At 43.6% G+C, this 21465-nt stretch overlaps 1 protein-coding gene across 4 annotated transcripts; it reads left to right on the top strand.

Moving 5' to 3' along the window:
• Positions 1 to 668: 668 nt before the first annotated feature.
• On the top strand, positions 669 to 17856 carry PRR14 (proline rich 14). Of its 4 annotated transcripts, none has more exons than XM_026711864.2 (12): positions 669 to 1116; positions 4230 to 4408; positions 4519 to 4786; positions 6731 to 6846; positions 6927 to 7182; positions 7271 to 7320; positions 7681 to 7766; positions 10834 to 11554; positions 13271 to 13370; positions 14220 to 14326; positions 14868 to 14939; positions 16807 to 17856. In XM_026711864.2, the coding sequence occupies exons 2-12, from the start codon at positions 4260 to 4262 to the stop codon at positions 17054 to 17056; spliced, it is 2175 nt and encodes a 724-aa protein (XP_026567649.1). In that variant the 5' UTR covers positions 669 to 1116; positions 4230 to 4259; the 3' UTR covers positions 17057 to 17856. The 4 variants fall into 4 exon arrangements, with proteins under 4 accessions (XP_026567649.1, XP_026567647.1, XP_087774396.1 ...); XM_026711862.2 differs by having other exon boundaries at positions 871 to 1116; positions 7268 to 7320; XM_087918270.1 differs by lacking the exon at positions 14220 to 14326 and having other exon boundaries at positions 871 to 1116.
• The last annotated feature ends 3609 nt before the right edge of the window (positions 17857 to 21465 follow it).

Here is a 21465-nt window from a genome sequence, read left to right as displayed (position 1 = left end):
TTGAAAGGGATCTCAATGGTCATCTAGTCCATCCCTGTTCAGCAGTGGACCCACAAAGTTCATGCCTGATAGTCATCCAGCCCTCTTGTGCAAACCTCCTGCCAGAGGGAGTCCGTCCAATCAGTCCATTTATCTCTTTTTCTCAGAAGGAGCAAATCTCGATGCAGTATTGAAGAGAATATGAACCAGATATACATTTTTATTCTTTATTTATAACTGTATATGATTAAGATCCAACTCTCCTTACACCCCTTAGTTTTCTCCCATCCGTTCAGGCGTTTAAAATCTGCTTTGAAATCAAGCTTTCACCTTGGAGCAGAGTAATCTGATTCATAAATAGCAACGAAAACGAAAACGCCTTTTCAAAGAATAAAGAGGTTTGGAAAGCACTGGCCCTTTAAATATTCACATCTGGAATGTGTCTTATTGCAAAATGGCTACCGATTTTTGATGAGGCGCCTTATTTTGATAGCCTCTCTTTTCTTGCCCACACTCAAAATGGTGGGCCTTTTTAACTTTAACACTTCATTGACCCGAACTGAGACGGCAATTACAACGTTTTTCTTACAGTGCAACGTCTAGTTTCATTTCCCCCCGTTTTGGCCATTGACTAGTAACTGAAAGTTTTATCCTATTAATAATAGGAAGGAGGCGCTGACGGTGTCAGTGACGTCACCGAAGCGTGCGCCCTTTAAAAAAGATGGGGGAAACTCAGGGCGAGATAGATATAATTTTCACCGATAGCTGGAGAATCAGTTTCGCGGGTGTGCGGGCGCTGCAACTAAAGTGAAATGAAGACACGCCTACTGAATCCCCGACACTAAAACTGACCCGCGCCCCGTGCTTCCCGACCGCGCTCTTCGGCGCCACATACAGGCCTTGACTACAGACTGCCCACCATTCCTGCCCTAAGTAATGATGGCGATTCTTGAGCCACCACTTGAGTAAAAAACAGGAAACCATTGGCTGCGGTAGAAAATGGGTCGCTATTGGACTGGCGGGATCTAGAAGCAGGGTCTGGCCGGGCCCAAGGGCTGATGTGAGGAGGATAACCGGAGAGGGGGTCATGTCCCCTCGTCCTGTTTCGTGACTTCGTCTTGCATGCGGGGCCTGGAGGTGAGATCCCCCGCGGGGCATTGGGTGGGTAGGGGTCGCCAATTTGGCGGATAATTGGGAGGAGTCCTTGTGGGGACCGAAGGCAGCAGCTCCTGCTGTTTCGCTACCAGCCGTGCATCCTCGGCTCGCTCCTTTGATGACCGTCAAGTGTGGGAGCGGCTGCGCGGCTTCTTCTACACCAGACGAAGGAATGTGTATGTGTTGGGGGGGGGGGGCGCCCGGGCTGAGGGACCTGCGAGATTGTGTGTGTGTCTCTGTGTTTGTGTGCTCTGACGTCTTCTTGCGCAGGAAAGGGTGCCCAAAGGCTGCAAAAACGAACTTCGGCTTTGCCCGGTCTTTTTCAGACGTGGATGAAGTTCAGGTTGCCTACAGTCACTCTGGCTAGGGAATTCTGGGAATAGAAATCCAGCCGTGTTTAAAAGTTTGAAGAAAAAAAACCCAAGCCACCTTTTCTGTGGGGTCACTTTCGCTGCGCTTGAGGAAGTGCTAGCCCTGCATTATGCAATCTGCTGTGTCCCATTTTGCATAATAAGAAGTTTGGTAAAACCGGTGCCAAGAGTCATACAAACACATCACCTAAGGGATTCTGGGTATGCTTCTCCAGTGATGTAGAAAGTTAAGGTTTTTTTTAGCTGGAGGGGAGGAAGAGGAACAGTTATAGGAAGAATGGGATGGGAGAGATGTTGGAATGACTGCTCCTTGCTAAGTGGAATCTAACTGGCAAAAAATAGGATGGTCATTTTCTAAAATGACCATCTTAGCAAGATTGGCACTCTTGGCTTCGAATTTCAGCCTGGCAGGACTCATAGGCCTGAGTTATCTTGATTTCTATCCTTCCCATAATTTGGCCTTTGCTGTTTCTCCCACAAACACACAACTTTTACAAACCCATCTTTTATGTATAATGGGGAGTAAGTGGAGAGCTGAAAGTTTTCACGTACGTTGAGAAAAATAGAGGGAAAATAATAGTTGAGTTAATACATGTAAGGAAAAGTGTTCTTCATAAATATTTTAGTAAGGCCAACCCCCAAATTAGGAAAGTGCGTGAAAGCTTTTTACTTCACAAGAATTTATCATCTGCCAACTTAGTGGGAAAAGACTGAGATGAAAAAAAAGTTGCTTTTTCTTGTTTGGAAGTCTAAGGAACCTGAAAGCTGCTATACTATTTGCATTTTTTGAGTGATGGTGATAAAATTGACATCCAGTTTTGGATTTTTTCATGTTTTCAGTTTTGTCATATAATTTACTTTAATTTAGTTTACTTTATTGTCATTGCACCTCATACAACAAAATCAGCACCATCTTCAGTGCACATCATGACCATGAAAATAAGCACAAACACACATCCTTCACCCTCCACACATTTTGAACCCCAGACCCCTGATAACATACCAATACTGCACTATACAGCAGTAATGACTCAAATTGATCTGCAAATGTTAGTCTGTTGTGTATGTGATGGGGGATGGTGGTATGATTTCTGTCCTGGTTTGATTGCTTTAATATAGTACAGTGCCCTATATATCCTACTATATAAGGCAGTCAGTTTGATGTAGCTAAGACAACAGACTACGTGCCATTAGCCTAAAAACCAGAAGATTGTGAGTTCTAGTTCTATTCAGGCATATAGCTGGATAATTTTGGGCCAGTAACTCACTCTCAGTCCTAGAAAGTGGGCAGTGCCAAACCAGTTCCAGAAATCTTGCCAAAAACACAACTGGGACTAGTCCAGGCAGTCATCAACAGTCAAAAACTGATTTGAAAGTGCACACACAGAGAGAGAGAATCTTCTGACATGCTGAGAAGCTTTGCACTATCTGATTTTCAACTTTTCCTTATCCTGGAAAACTGCTGTGCGAGGAAGACTGGATCTAACTATGATTTAGATGATTGCTAATGATTCATAATTAGCTTCTCTGAGGCATATAAACCCATCTCCTCACTTACTTACCTCTGTATTGTGCAGCACTATTTAGAACATTTTTTTTTTCTCAACCCTGGCAACTCCTAAGATGTGTGGATTCTAATTCCTAGAATTCCCTAGCCAGTCATACTGGCTGAGGGATTCTGAGAGTGAAGACCACACATCTAAAAGTTACCAAGGTAGAGAACACTGGTTTAGAAGAATAACTAAAATAGCAGATCTTTCGAAGGTGAGAGCAGGGTTTGCCCTCCTTCTTAAGGATGCCCCACCACACACTTGATCTGACAAAAAAAAAGGAAGGAAGTAACTTCGATTGAAGTGCAGCTTTCTGTAGAAATAGGCTGTCTCATTTTAATTTTGTCCATAAAAATGAGTTCTTGTTTTTAGGATGCTCAGCTCTGTTAATAGTGTATGAAAATAGAAACTGGTGGAGGGTGGAATATCTTTTAAATAAATGCATTTTGATTGCAAGGTCAAATCAATGAATTAATGAATGATTTTTCTAAAAAAATTAAACATGATTAAAATTCCAAACTGAAGAAGGTGGGGAATGACAGACCTAAGAGGCATAAGAGTTTAATTCATTGTTTCTCAACACTGGCAAATTTGAGATATGTGGACTTCAACTCGCAGAATTCTGAGAATTGAAGTCCAAAAGTCTTAAAATCTGCCAAGATTGAAAAACACTTTTAATTACTTCCTTAATTAAATCCTTCTTAAAGAGGCTTTATTATGATGGTTTGGGTGCCTTATGAACATGTCTTCAATTAATAGCATATTTGGGATTATTACAAGTTCCTTAGTGCTTTGATGCTACTAAAGTTATGTAGTTTTGAAATACGATCACTTTTTGCCAGTGTTTTGCTTCCTTTTTAGGCTTCTGTAAATTATTTTATACTTCTTTCAGAAATACCCAGTTTACTACAATTAACTGAGCAGAATCCCTTTGGGGAACACCAAGCCTCAAATGTGTTATTTTTTAGTCATACAAAATCCATATTTTTAAAAATGTTGGCTTTTCCAGCCACTAACTCCGGCATTGTTCTTACCTTGATTTGGGGATATTTTAAAATGAAATGTAGTTTTTCTCATAGCCAATTATTTTAAGATTCAGAGAAGAATCCTTATATCATGTGTTGTTTAATGTAATAAGTAAACAGTTATTCATTTGATTTCTCTCCCACCACAGAGAAGTGAGAAATGAGGTTCTGGTGGAGAAATGGGGGACTTCCCAATTCCTGACCCCAGAAAGGTATTGGGTCTGAATCCAGCCATGGAATGCACCCTTCTTGAAGGAACCTCTGCTGGGGGTCATTTGCCATTGTCCGCTTTAGAGAGGATAGCCAGGCGGCGAAAAATCATATTCAAGTGAGAGATTGCCATGTTTTTTGCGCTGGGAATTCTAAGTGGGAAGAATGGGAGGAGGAGGAAGGAATCAGGGTGTTGTTTTGAGAATCTCGCTCTGTATCCTTTTGCAGGCCAGCAGCTGAGGAGGAGGAAACCCCTGTACGTCTTCTGCATCCCCTGGACAGAGGCAGAACCTCATCCCCCTTATGTCAGGATGAACAATGGTCACCCACGAAGAAGCAGCGGCTCCAACAAAGCTCCCTGCCAATGGCAGAAGAGGGCAGGGATGCTTGTGGTAGGATGGGAGAAACCCTGTGGCGTATGGCATCTCCCATGGAGAAGAAACAGCGAAAGGTGTTGGCTATTGATCTGGAAGACTTTTCCACAACCAAAGTGCCTGTAAGGATGCTGTAAAACCTGGAGTGAATATTAAAGGGATTTGTGGGATAGGTTGCCAAACTGAATGGATGATGTGTCTCTCAGGCTTTGAATAGGCAGATGACAATTCCCTCATTACTAGTTGAGATTGGGAGTTCTGAAGTAATAAGCTGGTACTGTGCCAGCTAAATCAGTACCCAGTCTTTTTCTGGGCCCTATGACTGAAACAATTCCTTTCAACTCCAAATCTACCCACTGGATACACAGAAAATCCACTTGTAAGTCTTGAATATAAATGAGATGCATATATAAAACATAATACAGGCAGAGGTGGTATTCAGCAGGTTCTGAACAGTTCCGGAGAACCAGTAGCGGAAATTTTGAGCAGTTTGGAGAACCAGCAAATACCACCTCCGACTGGCCCCGCCCCCATCTATTCTCTGCCTCCTGAGTCCCAGCTGATCAGCTGGGTCATCTTTTGTTGCCCAGCACAGGAGAACAGAGCTGGAAAGCAGGCTAATGGTGTGGGGAGGGAATGGGTTTTTGCAGTAACCTTCCCCCACTCCGGGGGAGGGAATGGAGATTTTAAATATCCTTCCCCTGGAGTGGGATGGGAATGGAGAGTTTACAGTATCCTTCCCCTGCAATCCTCACCAAGCCACACCAACAGAACTGGTAGTAAAAAATTTTGAATCCTACCACTGGATACAGCCAACTGTCATCACCTAGCTGTGAGTCAGGCGGCTATATAAATTTGCTTAATAAATAAATCTATATATATAAAAGTGAAATACCACACATGCATCAACATAAAATCTTTAGAACTGTAAAGCCTACAAACTTGAAATTTGGCACGTATGTTCCTCTTAGCTTCTAGGTACTCAGTAAGAAAGGATTTTTCGAAATGACCATCAAAGCTTTAGTATTTCGTATATTATTATCTACACGCTCTGATGCTAAAGAGGACTCCCCCTCCCCACCTGAAAAAAAACCTGTTCCAAATGTAAAACAAAGCAGAGAGGAGTTTCAGTTTTAGTTTCACAGCAGCAACCAGCTTTAGTACAGAACGGTTGAGCTAAGCCATGTCCAAGCTCCTTGCTGTCTCCTTGCTCACATAGCACAGTTTCAGTTTCCAAACTGTCCACAACTCTTACACACTGACAGGACACTAGCCAGATGAATACCGATGGATGCTGGTAGGCAGAGGCAGAAATTTTTTCCCCTTATTTTCTTCTCCCAAAACTAAGCCCAGCCACATGGTTTTATAGCGAAGCATGGGTATCCAGCTAGTAAAGAGTAAAAACAAAAAAAAATTTAAATGTTCTTTTACAGATGTCTCTTCCATACCAGATACTCCAAAAGCTATCTTGGATTGTTTCAGGCCTGATGCCTGATTTTTTGTTTGTTTGTTACTAAGCAAAGACCTTTTGATTTATCCAAACTTCTTTATGTTTAGAATTCTTTTCAAACTTACAAGTTATTTTTCCTGTTTCTAGTTATTTGAGGGATGATGATGTTATACTATGACATGGATTTTGGGGTTGAATTACTAACATTTCTAAGGGCTGATCTATGATGGTAGGGCAGATTGAGATAGGAAAAAAGAAGCTTACAATTCTTGTCTCTCTAAAACTCTTCACAAATCTTGTGTTCTGAAATTTGGACTCTTGCACAGTACAAATGGGTAGATTTGATAGCCTAAATGCCCATCACAGCGGAGAGATTCTCTGAGTGCCGAAAATCGTTCAAGTGCCATGTTTTGTATAACTTAATCAGGAAAGTTAGTCATGTGACCTGTGGTTCTCTCTGGCACAGTAGGTGGGAGATGTTTATATATATTTTCTACCCAAAGAAGAATCTCTGTTTTAAACCAAATGCAAGACTGGCGTGTGGGATGAGGAAAAGAGGCTTCTTATCTGATGTTTAGAGATGTTTGAAAGTTGGACTGTCTCTCCCTCTATCCAGGAGATTCGTTTACAAAGGCCTGCCTTGTTTCCTTCCCCCAAACCCTTTCAGCTCTCATTTGGGAATGAGACCAAAGTGTCCTGGTCCAGAAACAGACAGGATAGCGCTATGTGCAGGTGAGCAAGGATCTGGGAGACAAAGGTTAATAGTATGGTTTGTGGATGTCAACAGCTACCTGTCTGTCTTGCTCCCTCAGATCCCTTCTTCCTAAGGTATGTTCTCAGCCCTGCCAAGAACCTCGGGAACCCTTGGCTCACACATGCGAGCGGTTGGGGGACCAAAGTCCCTGCCTCCCTCTCTGCCATGAGTCAGGGCGCCTGCAAGCCAAGAGGCAGCGCCTGCAGAATGGAGTCCCTCTAATAAATGGGAGAGAGGGGACCCTGGCCATCCCAGAAGAGGAGGCTCGTTGGCCAATTCCTGCTTTGGAGGATTGTCAGTTGACCCAAGCCCAGGTGAGTTTGCTGTAGGCAAACCTTTTGTAGGTTAAGGTCAGAGGGGAGATGGCCCCATTTTGGTTCACACCTCTTTTCTCACCGGCAGGATGCTGGTGTTGGCCAAGAGCTTCTGGAGAGCTTCCCACCTCCCTGCAGGTGAGCGTTTCCACATTAGGGTGGAGGAATGACTAAGCCATCCTTCTCTCTTTACCAGGATTACAGAGCCAAAGAGGTTTTGAGAGTAGTTTTTCTTAAAGGGCCACTCCCCAGATGTGCTAGCCTTCCAGGGACTGCGATTGGCCGAATGCCATGCTGATAGGACAGTTGCCAGAATGGAAGTTCACTTTATTTGGAATCTCTGGAATGGGGAAGGTTTAACATTTTTTATCTTTCAATGCCACTGGCTGGGTAAATTTCTAACTGCTGCCCAGTTGGAGAAGACTGTTCCAGAACATCATCAGATGGAAGAGCTAAAACGATTGCCCATCACTTCCCATTGTTTCTGCTCTTGCTCAGGAGTGATCAGCGAGAATTGCCTTATCAGTCATCAAGCATGGAAAAACCAGTGCCTTCAGATCCACATGACCAGGAGCATCCCACAGGTTGGTGGAGCTCTGAATTAAATAAAATGACCTGGCAGCCTGATAGTATGCAAAGAAATATGTTTGTCCCTATACACTGATAACAAAAGCGATCACCCTTTCTGTGGCCAAGGGTTGCATTTTGGGGAAAGGATCCTCAGAGGAATAATCTAAAATATGCTATTTGAGTGAATGGCAAAGGCAGGGAGGAATTCATTTCATGAACCTCTGTCCCTGAATTTATTTAGAAAAGATGGGGATTTGCCTCACCAAGAAATTCCAGGCCGATGTATTAAGCAGTGTTTCTTAACCTTGGTGACTTAAAATGTAAGGACTCCAATTCCCAGAATTCCCCAGTCTGCCATGGTTAAGAAACAGTAGTATAAGGGGAAAGGAATTTTTTTTGTATCTTGGTCTGTAATGAGAATGCCTCATTATTTATTAATCTTGACATGTGCTAGCATTACAGACACAAGTGTTGAAGATGAAAATGAAGGCAGATTACTATACCTTTGTAAATGTTTAGCAATATTGCTGTGCATGAGAAAGAGAGCAAGAAAAGAGAAACTGTGAAAAAGGGAAAAGAGAGGAGAAAGATGAGGAAAAGAAAAAAAACGAGGCTCTAGAGTACTTTTGACTTTGGGCCTATTAGGTTATGCAGCTCAGAATTTAAATAAATTCCAAAGAGGCTACTGAAATTCAGCTTTATTGTTGATCAGTGGGCTAAGCTGGGCATTCTCAAACTTTTGCCTCAAACAAAGCAAGGCAAAAAGACAAAAGGCACACATGAATTAAAACTTTTTTCTTTGTTATAGTTTGCACAGGTGACGTTTTGTTTAGAAGCACAATTTCTTATCCACTAGTTCTGGCAAAGCTCACGATTTCCCAGCGCTTGAGAATAACTAGGCAGGGAGGAATGGATACACATTTTCTGGCATTTAGCCCAGAGCTTGATAGGGCCCGTTATCTTACAGCTGGTGGTTACAACAGACACAATACACATTTCGAAGTCACAGCAAAGTTACTGCAAGGATAAGCTTGGCATTCAGCCTGGAGCTATTAATAGTACATTTTAAGTTACAATGGAGCTCTCAGCTCAGTAAGAATAACAATAGCTACACACTGTGCAGGCTCTAATCCTTTCTGGCCTTTTCATCGCTTGCAGTGATACTCTACTGTCATCCTATACACCAGGGGTCTCCAACCTTGGCAGCTTTAAGCCTGGAGGACTTAAAAATTCAAAGCTGGCTGGGGAATTCTGGGAGTTGAAGTCCTCCAGGTTTAAAGTTGCCAAGGTTGGAGACCCCTGCTATACACCTTACTGTGTCTCCTAGGAAAGGATGTCATGTACATGTAGTCCTTGACTTGCGACCACAATTGATCCCAAAGTTTATGTTACTAAGCAAGGCATTTCTTAAGTGAACTTTGCCCCATTTTACCCCTTTCCTGCCATCGTTGTTAAATGAATTACTGCAGTTGTTAAGTTTGTAACACAGTTGTTAAGTGAATCTGGCTTCTTCCATTGACTTTGCTCTTCAGAAGGTCGCAATAGAGGATCACATGATCTCCGGACACTGCAATAATCATAAATATGAGTCAGTTATCAAGCATCCAAATTTTAATCAAGTGACCATGGGGATGCTGCAACAGTTGTAAGTGTGGAAAATGATCATAAATCACTTTTTTTTCAGTGCCAGTTTAACTTCCAACAGCCAATAAACGAACTGTTGTAAATTGAGGATTACCTGTTATAGCAAAAGGCTATTCTTTTTAAGACAAATTGACAATTTGATGAAAAACAGACACTTTGTGTTGATGATCCAGGCAGTTTTCTTGGTAAAAATATGACCTGGTCATGGGTCCAGGCTAACTGAAGAGCCATCTCATCCCAATGGTATTGGCTTGTCTCACCTGCCCCAGCAATAGGGACATGCTGTAGATCCCATCGGCTGAGGAACGTTGGTTGAGGAGAAGAGCCTCTCCTGCTGTGGCTCTGGAAGTTCCTGGCCTTCAAAGTGGGATCTGCCACCCTTTTCTTGGCCTGAGAAGGTCTGAAGACCTGGCTCTGCCATTTGACTTGAGGCCCTGATGGGGTCGTATTGGTCCCTTTTTTGCCTAGTGTTTTTGTTAACTTTAATGTTTTAATTTTAATGAGCTAATTGTTTTGTATTGTGTTTGTGACATTGAGTCACATGATAGCGAGATGCATATAGATTTAATCAATAAACAACTTTAACAAATAAATAGTATGAAAATAGCTTACCACTACCTCCTGGCAAGATTTTCTTCAACTTCCAAATCTAGCAACTTCTCTGGCATGTTCTGGGGGGACAGGAATCTCTCCTCTGAGTACTAACCAGGTTTGATCTTAACTTCTGAATTGGCCAGAATCAGCCAAGTGCTGCCACATGCTAAGACAGGCCCTGTAGGACTTCCCTTTTAATTAATTGGAAGTAACGTTCTTTGAAAGGTGCCAGCCAGAGAAATATTTTGAACTCTCCCTGTGTTGCTTTGAAATCATCAAAGGGCCATTTCTGAGGTAGATGGGCAGTTAAGAAGTACAGGTAGCCCTCAACTTATAATAGTTTGCTTAGTGACCATTCAAAGTTTCAACAGCACTGAAAAAAGTGACTTACGATCATTTTTCGCACTTATGACCGTTGCAGCATCCCCCATGGTTACGCGATTTACATTTGGATGATTGACAACTGGTTAATATTTATGACAGTTGCAGTGTCCCTGGGTCACGTGATCACTTTTTACAACCTTCTGACAAGCAAAGTCAATCCACAGACACTTAACCGTGCTACTGATTTAACAGCTGCAGCGATTCACTTTAACAAATGTGGCAAGAAAGGTGGTAAAATGGAGCAAAACTCACTTAACAAATTTCTCACTTAGCAACATAAGTTCTGGGCTCAGTTGTGGCCGTAAGTCGAGGATTACATGTATAAAATGAACGAATGAATGAGTGAATCGTCATACAGCTGTGTTTGAACATCTTGTGTAAATGGTCCTTCAAGATACTTCTTCTTTTCCTCTGCGGCCCACTTCCTGTGTAACAGCCATATCTTTCCCCTTCCATCAGGTCCATCCTCTGAAACGTCCAGACTTACTTCGGCTTTGACTCTCTTGCGTCCTTCCATGGTCCCGCGTTTCAGGCCCTGGGGCTTGGCCCCAGTCTTCCAAAGCATGCGTTCAAAACTGGAAGCCTTTGCCGACATCTTCCTCAGCCCATCCAAATCATCTGTGCCACCTGCTGAAAGATCTCCGTCCCCACCACCAGATCCTCCAGCAAATGAGGACGAAGCGGCAACAAGTTCTCCGGCCACCCCTCGCCCAGGAGTCAAAATCGAGATGAAAATCGCCATTTCTGAACCATGTCCCCGCAAGAGGAGCTCTTGCCACGAAGAAGAGAAGGAAGAAGCAAACCGCCTGGTGGTTAGCAGGAGGCCCCCCATCCGCCAGTGGCACTTGAGGAAAGGAGAGCCAGCTCCACAGCCCCTCCTTGGACGTAGCAATTCCTGCCCTGATTTTCCTAGAGCCCGCTCTTGCCAAAACGTCTCTTCGGTGCTTTCTCCCTTGCTGCAGCTGCGGCAACGCCGGCACACAGTTTGCAGTCTGGAAGTATCTCGAGAACTGGACCGTCCCACGCTGCCCTGCCTGCGTAAGGAAGTGTACCCCTTTAGCAGTTCCCCTGCCCGCCGCTTGCCGCCACGACCCTTGGTTCATGCTGCCTACTGTGATCCATCCTCCTGCTCTTCCCTCACACCATCCTGCTGTCCTGAACCTGACCCCGTGCATTCCAGGTAAAAGCTTTTCCATCTCTGTTACCCAAAGACGTATGCTGCCCCCTCAAGGAACCTCAGCTCCACTCCAGCAAGGCAAGAGTAATCCTGAAGACACAGGCATAAGCTTCATTTCCCGACTGCTCCCTGAAAGGAAAGGAAGGGCAAGAAAGGATCGGAACGTTTGATCCCTCCTTGTGGAAAGGCTGGATCTGTTAACAGCAGTGATCCCCAACCTTTCTGGCTTTGTGGGCAGGCAGGGGGAGGGAATGATTATGTGCAAATGGCAGGTAAGCTCGTGGGGGTCCATTTGCGCGAGTGGCGCAGTGCTGGGTTTCAAAGAGGTTTACCACACCGCTTCGCTGGGTGTGGCTTTGTGCACGCATGCCAAACACATACTTTGCACACACGCAGAGGCTTTTCTACTCACCTGCAATCCCTGTAGTTTGAACAGTTGCCGCGCAGCAATCTCCTGTGCCGCGCAAAGCAGCTGCGCTTCAAAAGCAGGGAATAAAGGTCTGCACACGAGCCTGGGCGGGAGGGTGAGCCCAACAGCAACTCCTCCAAGAGAACCAGTTTGGTCTCCGCCGATCTTCGGCGCTACCAGTACGCCAGAACCAGGCCGAACTGGTAGAATAGCACCACTGCAGTGGTAGGCACAAGCCCCTGCTGCTTGCACAAGTGGAGCTGCTTGCCCGCTGCGTCCGTGGCCCAGTTCTGAACGGGCCATGGCCCAGTAGTGGTCTGAGGCCCGGGGGTTGGGCACCCCTGTTTTGCAGCATATTTTCTATGTTGGGAGATTTGAGGTCACATATTCTTGAACTCTTCCCAGCTAGCATGACCTGGAATAAAGCAGGTATGTACAGGCAGTGTTGTAGTCTTTGACTTACAACAGTTCATTTAGTGAGTGAAGTTACAACGGCATTGAAAAGTGACTTATGACCATTTTTCACAGTTATGACCATTGCACCATCCTCATGGATACGATCAAAATTTAGACAGTTCATATTTATGAGGCTTGCAGTGTCCCTGGATGTCATGTGATCACCTTTTGTGACCTTCCGATAAGCAAAGTCAACAGGGAAACCAGATTTACTTAACAGCTGTGTTACTAACAACTGGATTAACAAATCTGCCAGTTGTTGGTCATAAAATGGGGCAAAACATAATTTAACAATTGTCCTGCTTAGCCACAGAAATTTTGGTCTCAATTTGGGTCATTAGTCAAGGACTACCTGTAATCCAAGAATATGTTGTCTGCTGTTTAAGACTTTGAGCAAGAGTATTGGAAAGCCATTTTTAAAGATCAAGATTACACCAGACCATGTTCCCCTGAGGTCCATCTCTGTATAAGGCACAGTTGAAATTCCAATTATTAACTAATTCTGGAATCTGCAGAGAGAGAGAGAGAGAAATTACTTTTTTGCTTTTTTCCTTGATCCACCTTTCCTACAGCTTCCACGGAATGTTGTATATTTAATGGGTCCTCCTGTTCAATCAGCTCGCTTTCCCCTCCCTTACAATATGTGTTGGACTACGGAGTTCCTGGTTGTATGGAGGTGGAGGATGCAGATGTTTATAATTGTGACACATATTGAAACCTAAGAGAAGAAGGATTGGGTGGAGATTGAATTTAAGTTCTTTTCCTGTTCTGAATGGATGAGCAGATTTCTCCAACATAGAAAACATCTGGATTCTCTTTGACCTGTACGTAATTTGTTTCCTTTGTCCTTTCAGGAATGCCTCCCTCTCCCCAGATGGTGCGCAAAGGGTACCAGCAGTTGGCTTAGACATGGTTGCATCAGAGCAGTTGATGCTTTCAGAAGATGAGATGAAGGTCAGTCACTGTTTTATGTTTTATTCCTAACAGAGGAAATGCTGCAATTAAGATGCACCCTCCCGCTCTATAGGACTTGGCTTTCTCATCGTGTCCATGCTTTGTTGTTGTTGTTAGTCGTGAAGTCATGTCTGACCCATCGTGACCCCTTGGACAACGTTCCTCCAGGCCTTCCTGTCCTCTACTATCCTCCAGAGTCCCTTTAAGCTCACGCCGACTGCTTCAGTGACTCCATCCAGCTACCTCATTCTCTGTCATTCCCGTCTTCTTTTTCTTTTGCCCTCAATCGTTCCCAGCATTGGGCTCTTCTCCAGTGAATCCTTCCTTCTCATTAGGTGGCCAAAGTATTTGAGTTTCATCTTCAGGATCTGGCCTTCTAAAGAGCAGTTGGGGTTGATTTCCTCTAGGACTGACCGGTTGGATGGCCTTGCAGTCCAAAGGACTCGAAGGAGTCTTCTCCAGCACCAGAGTTCAAAGGCCTCAATTCTTTGGTGCTCAGCCTTTCTTATGGTCCCATTTTCACAGCCATACATTGCAACTGGGAAAACCATAGCCTTGACTATACTTTTCTTGGCAGGGTGATATCTCTGCTTTCTAGTATTCTGTCTAGATCTGCCATAGCTTTCTTCCCCAGGAGCAAGCATCTTTTAATTATTTGGCTGTAGTCTCCATCTGCGGTGATCTTGGAGCCCAGGAAAATAATATCTGTCACTACCTCCATTTCTTCCCCATCTATTTGCCAGGAATTGAGAGGGCTGGATGCCGTGATCTTAGTTTTCTTATTGTTGAGTTTCAAGCCAACTTTTGCAGTCCATACTTATCCCGACTTAATTTCCCTAAAATCTACAGGGATCCCAAGACAACACAGTAGGGAAGGTGTCCTGCATAAGAATCCGCAAGACGCCAGCCAAGCACCAAGCTAATCTCACCCCCATGGGGCTTCCCCGTCCAGTCAGGTGAGAGCATCTTAAATAAATTAGGAGAATGGGTCCCAAATGAAAATGCTTCTGGAGGAAGATGGGAATGGGCTTCTCTATTGCCCAATAGTGATCTGAGAACCTAGGATCCAGATTCTCCGTGAATCCAAGAGGGAAGGGGGCAGTGCGTAAGCAGAAAGGAGTGGGCCTTTTCCAGGGTTAAAGTTCTGCTGCTGGGTCATTTGCTTTTCAATTGCATTAGAAGAAATCTAGGACTTTTACTTTCTGGTGGTGGGTCAGAGATCAACTTTTTTGGAACTCTGAAGAAAGGGTTAAAGAGGGGAGTTCTGGAACCTTGCGCCTTGAACATTTTCCAAAAATGACCCAGTGAGCAGTTCTGACAAGATCTAATGGAATGGCAGGCTAAGAGACTTGTCTGAAAATTGAGCAGAATATTACCCTATACACTGTGAAAAAAAGGTTTTATTTTTCTGCAGAAAATTCTCCTATCTCACAGATACTGTTTCCCTATTGGCCAAGTTATTCCAAGGTAATATGTTCTGTTTCTCTCCTTTCTCAGGCTCAACAAGGAAGTGTTCAGTCTGGAGGAGATCTACACGAACAAGAATTATCACACACCTAAGGTGAAGAGGTGAGAAGGCCAGCTAATGGCTTGTATGATTCTTGGCCCAGGCTGATACATGGTGGAGTCACAAGGTGGTGGGTCATATGTATATACTTGGGTTTATAGCTCAGCAGCTTTGTGAAACCAATAGTTCTGCAAACCATAGTTAAGCAAACCACAATACAATGTCCAAGTTCAATGAAGGAGTCACAAGTAGCCAAGTAAAGTCAACATGCTTGAAAAAGAAATGCTTTCACAGTTTCTAACCAAAGATCCCATGGCTATATTGGCTGGGAAGGTTGAGACAAAGGATTTGGAGGGCACTTGGTGGAAGAAAGCTAACACATATAAAAATACCTTCTTAAAATACCTTTTGTGACCACAGACCCCCAAGATTTAAATCATAACATTTCTTCAAGCCTTCGCGCACCCCCTGCAGCGACATCGCATCCCCTCCAAAGGGTCCATAGGCCACAAGTTGAGAACCATTGTACTAGACTGTACTTCATGGTGGAAGACAATTGCTTTGGAGTAGTATTAAAAGAGCACAAGTGAAGTATCAATTGTGTTGTTTTCCACAGTGTTTCTCAACCATAACAATTTTAAGATGTGTGGACTTTGAATTCCCAGAAATCCCCTAGCCAACGTGAATGAAACCCACATTTCTTTCATTCCAGAATGCTGGGTGGGGAAATTCTGGGAGTTGAAGTCCACACATCTTAAAAGTTGCTGAGTTTAAAAACACTGCCCTAGCATTTGCTCCCTGTTGTCAAAGCAATGTGCAAGTTAACGTTAATTGCGTTGGACTCAAATGCACCAGTGAACCACACCCATAATCTAACTGATGGACCATGGAGGGCTTACGGAATTCATCATTGAACAACATTTCCAGTCTAGGCTTATCTCTTGCTTCCCATTTACTGTGGTTATGCAGAATTTCTATGCTATTCTCTGGCAGTGGTTCTCCACCTGTGGTCCACAGATCCCTGGGGGAATGTGATGTTTTCACAGGGGTCCACGAAGGCATGAAGAAACGTTATTTAAATCTAGTAGTTCACTTCCTTCTATCCAGGACGTATCACATAAGCGATGCTTGAGCAGAGTCCGCAGGATTGTCTGGGACACTACACATCCTCTTTATGACCTGTTTTCCTTGCTACTTTCTGGGAGGGGGCTTCGTGGTATCCGAAGCAGAACATCCAGATTCAGCCACAGTTTTGTTCCACGTAGTATCAGCCTTGTGAATTCTCAAGTTACCTCTTTCTGCTGCTTGTTCAAAATGGACGGTTAGATATATATATTTTAAAAATGGCAGCAAGTTATCTTAAGTCTTGTTGGTCTATGGCCATGGGCCGTGGCCACAAAGGTATTTAAAGAGGGTCTGTGGTGTAGAAAATGTGGAGAACCACTGCACTGTAATAAATTGCTTGTTGCACCTTTTAGAATTTTTTAATTCTTGGAGTAGGTCAAGTGGTTCTTAAGTAAGCAGTGAATACAAAAAGCTCTACATTCAAAAGGGAACTGTAGAAAATTATTTTGCTGTAGAGGTGTTTTACATTTTTCCTTACCTTTGCATTTTATACCCTTTCCTCTTTTCTTTCACCCTTGACCTTTTGGGCACCCACTAAGAAGATTGTCAAAATTGTTTGATGACATGCAGTTCCATGCCTTACATCCAGAACATGCTCTGCACTTAACGATTGCCTGAATACTGGCATCGCTTCCCTGCTGCTGCTAAATATCGGGAGCGAAGAGGAGTTTTACAGTTAGATCTGTCCTCCTTTTAGCCTGTTTGATAGCTACCAGTCTAAAGCTGGTCTCCCTGTTAAGGAACTTCAGAGGCGGCTTCTCCTTTAAATTTTGGTGTCTGGCCCCCTCCTCTTTCTCCTTGCAGTTCCTTCGAGACCATATTTGAAGTACCACTGGAACGCAACGGAGCCCTTGTCTTCACCAGCCAACGCAAGCTGAAGAGGGTAATGAAATTCCAGGAGATGGGCCTTCCCCGCAAGCAACGCAAATCTCACCTCCGGAAGGGACATAGGGCAAAGAGAAGACGGGCCCAGCCCCAGTCTGCTGAACTGGAGGAGATGCTACGGCAAAAACTGGCTGAACTGGACGCCCTATTTGAGGAGGAAGTGTGTTGAGCTGAATCTGCAGAATAGTACCTATAGGAGCCTTTTCCTTCCCATCTCTTCCCCTTTCCTCAAAGTACTTATTTCTCAAACCACCCTTGAGTTGTCTAATATTTTTTCTCCTGAGCACTCCAATCTTTTCCCCATGTCCTCTATTCTCCATGTCAACACCACCTGTTCATCTCCAGTGACAGGTGTTTCATCATCCAGGGTTCCTAGGTTGTCCTCCAAACCACAGACAATGTTCTAATGAATGTGGGGCAGGATGTCACCCAGCAGCCTCCCTCAGCTTTCTTGTCTCCTTGCCTGATGTTTTATTTTGCCAGTCCCCTTTTTCTTTGGCTCACCAGTCTGAAGAAGCAGAGTGTTGGTGAGGCCCAAAAAGTAGTGATGCCCATTCCTCGCGTTCTGCTTCCCTCTCACAATCAGACTCTCAGTACCTGAGTTAGAGGAAGTGAATCATCTGATCAAGATTTAGCACAGCAAGGGATGTATCCAACTATGTGGAGATTGAGTTACTCCTTTTCTGTGGCTGCCATCTTGACTAAACTAGGAAACCCATTGATTGCAAAGGAATGACAGGAGAGGAAGAGCAAAACCAGGCTTGTAATGGAAGAGAAGACATGTCAAGAAGCTCAGAAAGGAGATGTTTCAGGAAGGATTGTTAATACATAAATGGCTATGAATCCTGCTTCAGTATTCCAAGTTTGAATAGGCTTATTGGGGTTATAATCTGTTAGGCATGGTGGAGCAGGGGAGTTGTTTGAATTTCTTGAATTAATCTATATTTGTAATAAATCTTGGAAGAAAGATTTTTGTTTTGTTATTTTTCCAGTCTTGTTTACGAGGCTGCTGAAAACAGCTCATAGGTAAAATGTCTATGAAGATTATTCTCAGTCATTCAGGTCATGGTTGCCTCAAAGGGACTTTTTAAAAAGGCAACTGGAAAATGTTTCTTTCTTTTCAGTCATTTGGTTGTTAGGTACTCTCTCATTTGGGGGTTTCATTTGTGCCCCTCGAGGCCACCTGGATCAGAGTGTGAATAGGTGTAGAATCTCCATGGAACTGCTGAAAGGACTGTTGTAGACAAGGGATACAATGTGATATAATCCTTCCACCCCCACCCACCCCCAAAGATCCTGTCAGAACTAATTCTTCCATTTCCCAATCACTACCACCAGCCAGCCAGAACTGATGAAGATTCTTGGATGAGAAACAAAACTTCTTCCTCAAGGGAAAAAAAACAGAGCAACTTTGAGACAATTCATAGGTAAGTTTCAAGGTCAGAGTTCACTCAAGGTCCAGCAAAATGAAGATGTCACAATGGATCTACTTCATTTGATGCCACAGGGTCAAGACCTAGTGATTGACTTTCCCTGAAGGGTTTGTTTCCCTGAAGACACAAATAGTGAAAACTAACTAGTATTCTTAACCTCTTTGTTTCATGCTTGATGCCGCAGCTTTCAACTAATAGCAAGAGACATCTCAGGATTTATTAGTTGGCGTTTGTTAAAACTTAAATGTGAAATTTTAGGGTTATGTAAGGACTTGATGTTCTACAAGTGATTAAGGTAATTTAAAATGTTATTCAGATGCAGATGCTTTCTTGATCAGGGACTTATTATTTTGGAAAACAACAGGCTCCTTAGCCTGAAAAATTTGAAAATTTCTGTTCCTGATGACAGAGGTTAGGAAGTCAATGAGGTTTTCTTTTGACAATTTTTCTACACAGATTGTTGAATAAGTCAGTATTTTCCAGTTTTAAGAATAGTAGACTTCCACTTCCAAAATCTGGGAGTTGAAGTCTACATATCTTAAAATTGCAAAAGCTGAAAAATACCGGAACAAGCAACACTGAATAGTGGACCTGTGTATATTTTTCCAGTGTCAGCTACAGGAGTTCATTTGCAATAACATGTGAGTTCTATTGTACAGATCTGATCATTTCTAGCAGAGGGGATGGGAGTGGAGGTTGGTTTATTTATTCCAAACTTTGGAGTTCAACTATTCCATATAATTTCAATTTGTTAACAATATTGCTTACAGTTAAAATTGCTGGCAGGAATTACTGAGTTTCATAGTCTTCCTCTGCCTTCCAAGTTTAAATTACAGCAACTTTGTTTTCAATCTTAACAACTTCTTAGCTGTTTGTTGAAAACAACCCGAAGTAGCAGAATCTGAGAGATGAAAAGCATTGTAGTTTTGTGAAAATTGTCCTTACGTGACTAACTGTGTGGTCACTTTCAGGGCTTTATTAACAATTCTATAATCTCTGTTAACGAGAGAAAAGGGGGAAACTAACGTTAAATCAACTGAAGACGATCTGGGGATGTTCAGATTTCTGCACTACTACATTCATCGTTTTCTTATTTAGAATCAGTAAACCAGGGGTGTCAAGCTTGATTTCATTGAAGGCCAATCAGGGTTGTGTTTGACCAGAGTGGGCATGGCCAGGATGACATCACTTTTGTTGGGGAGGCACCTGTGGTGGCCGGAGCTCTCTGCCAGCAAAAACAGGCTCCTGAGCTCTGTTTTGGCTGCAAAGGCCTCCTGCAACCTTCTGCAAGTGAAAACGGAGCTCGGGGCCCCCACACATGGCTTTCACAAGCTCCGTTTTTGGCTGCAACCCTCTGCCAGTGAAAGTGGAGCTTTGGGGGGGCCATGTGCGGCTCTCTAGCTCCTTTTTCGCTGGCAGAGGCATCATGGGCGGGTCCTTCACTATTTCCAGGGAGGCCCCATTGGGCCAGGTCTAAGCACTCCATGGGCTGGATCCGGCCCCAGGCCTTGAGTTTGACACCCCTACTGTAAAGTGAGTGTGAGTGGTAGAACTGTTGAACTAAACTTTGTATATCACAGAGGTTATGTCAGTTTCTTTCACTTAGGAATTAAAGGTGCTTTAAACTTTTGCATGTAACTGGGACTATCTAAGGACAGGGTACCTGTGGTTAAGTTCTGTTTGTGATCTTCTCTGAAGATGCTAATAACAGCTAGAGAAATCTCAGCATATACAGCCAACCACACATTAGCTGGAAGTCATTTCCTTTCACACCAATGAACTGCTAGGAAAAATTAACACTACAATATTGTGCCTGATTCAGTAAGTTTGGATAAGCTTGCTTTTGAGGCCCCAGTTTTAGCTGTCTGGTGCCAAAATCTTACGTAGCTTTTTCTCTGGTAATATTTACACTACTAACTAGAGCATGCAAAACATTTGCTAGGCCAATACTCGAATACAGCTCATCAGTCTGGAACCCACATTACGTATCTGATATTAGCACAGTTGAGAAAGTCCAGAAATATTTCACAAGAAGAGTTCTCCACTCCTCTACTCATTGCAGAATACCTTATGCCACCAGACTCGAAATTCTAGACCTAGAAAACCTAGAACTACGCCGCCTTTGGTCCAATCTAAGTATAGTATATAAAATCATACATTACAATGTCCTACCTGTCAATGAATACTTCAGCTTCAACCATATCAATACAAGAGCAAACAATAGATACAAACTCAAGATTAATCGCACCAAACTTGATTGCAGGAAATAGGACTTCAGCAACAGAGTGGTCAATGTCTGGAATACTCTACCTGACTGTGGTTTCTTCCCCAAATCCAAAAAACTTTAATCTTAGACTTTCTACTATTGACCTCACCCCTTTCCTAAGAGGTCTGTAGGGGGCGTGCATAAGCGCACCAACGTGGCTACTGCCCCTGTCCTATTGTTTTATTTTTCTTATATGTATCCATGTATTCATAACTATGGTTTTAAATATAAATAAATATTTATTTATTTATATTTGTCATTTGCTTACAAGATAATAGGTATATCTTGCAAGCAATTGACAAATATAAATAAATAAATAAAACAGCACATTTTTAAAGAGAGTGGACTACAAGTCCCAGAAGCCCCCCAGCCAGCTGGGGAATTCTGGGAATTGCAGTCCACCCACCTTCAAGATGCCAAGTTTGAAAAAAATAGCCCCTGAGCCATGAATCAGTGAAATGGATCAGCTGCTGTTCTCCTATTAGGAAGAATTGCATGGAATCTTTCCATTGTTGGAAGATGGGGATCACACGATCTTTGATGACGTCAACTGGCGGCGGACTGCCACTCCGACAAGGTGTCAATGGGCCTTCCCGGTCAAAAGAGGCGTGATCCCAACTTGAAGCGGCTATGACGTCATTGCGCACGATTGCGGAGAGGAAGCCATTTACTTCCTCGCTTTACGTTCCCCGCCGTCAGGCCTGTGACATCACTACCACCATCACCACCCCACCCAGGACGGAAGTGACTCCGGCGGGGGTTGAAAGAACGAAGGGAACGACGTCCCTCCTCCTATGAAATGGGAGTTTAATAGGAGGAACTATCCCCCCCCTCCCCGCTCTCTTCCGGCGGAGGGATTCCGTCGCTTCCATCCATCCA

The sequence above is a fragment of the Pseudonaja textilis genome, chromosome Z, assembly GCF_049901715.1.
Source record: "Pseudonaja textilis isolate UNSWEBS1 chromosome Z, rPseTex1.2, whole genome shotgun sequence".
NCBI lineage: Eukaryota > Metazoa > Chordata > Lepidosauria > Squamata > Elapidae > Pseudonaja > Pseudonaja textilis.
This window is presented reverse-complemented; position numbering and strand designations above follow the sequence as displayed.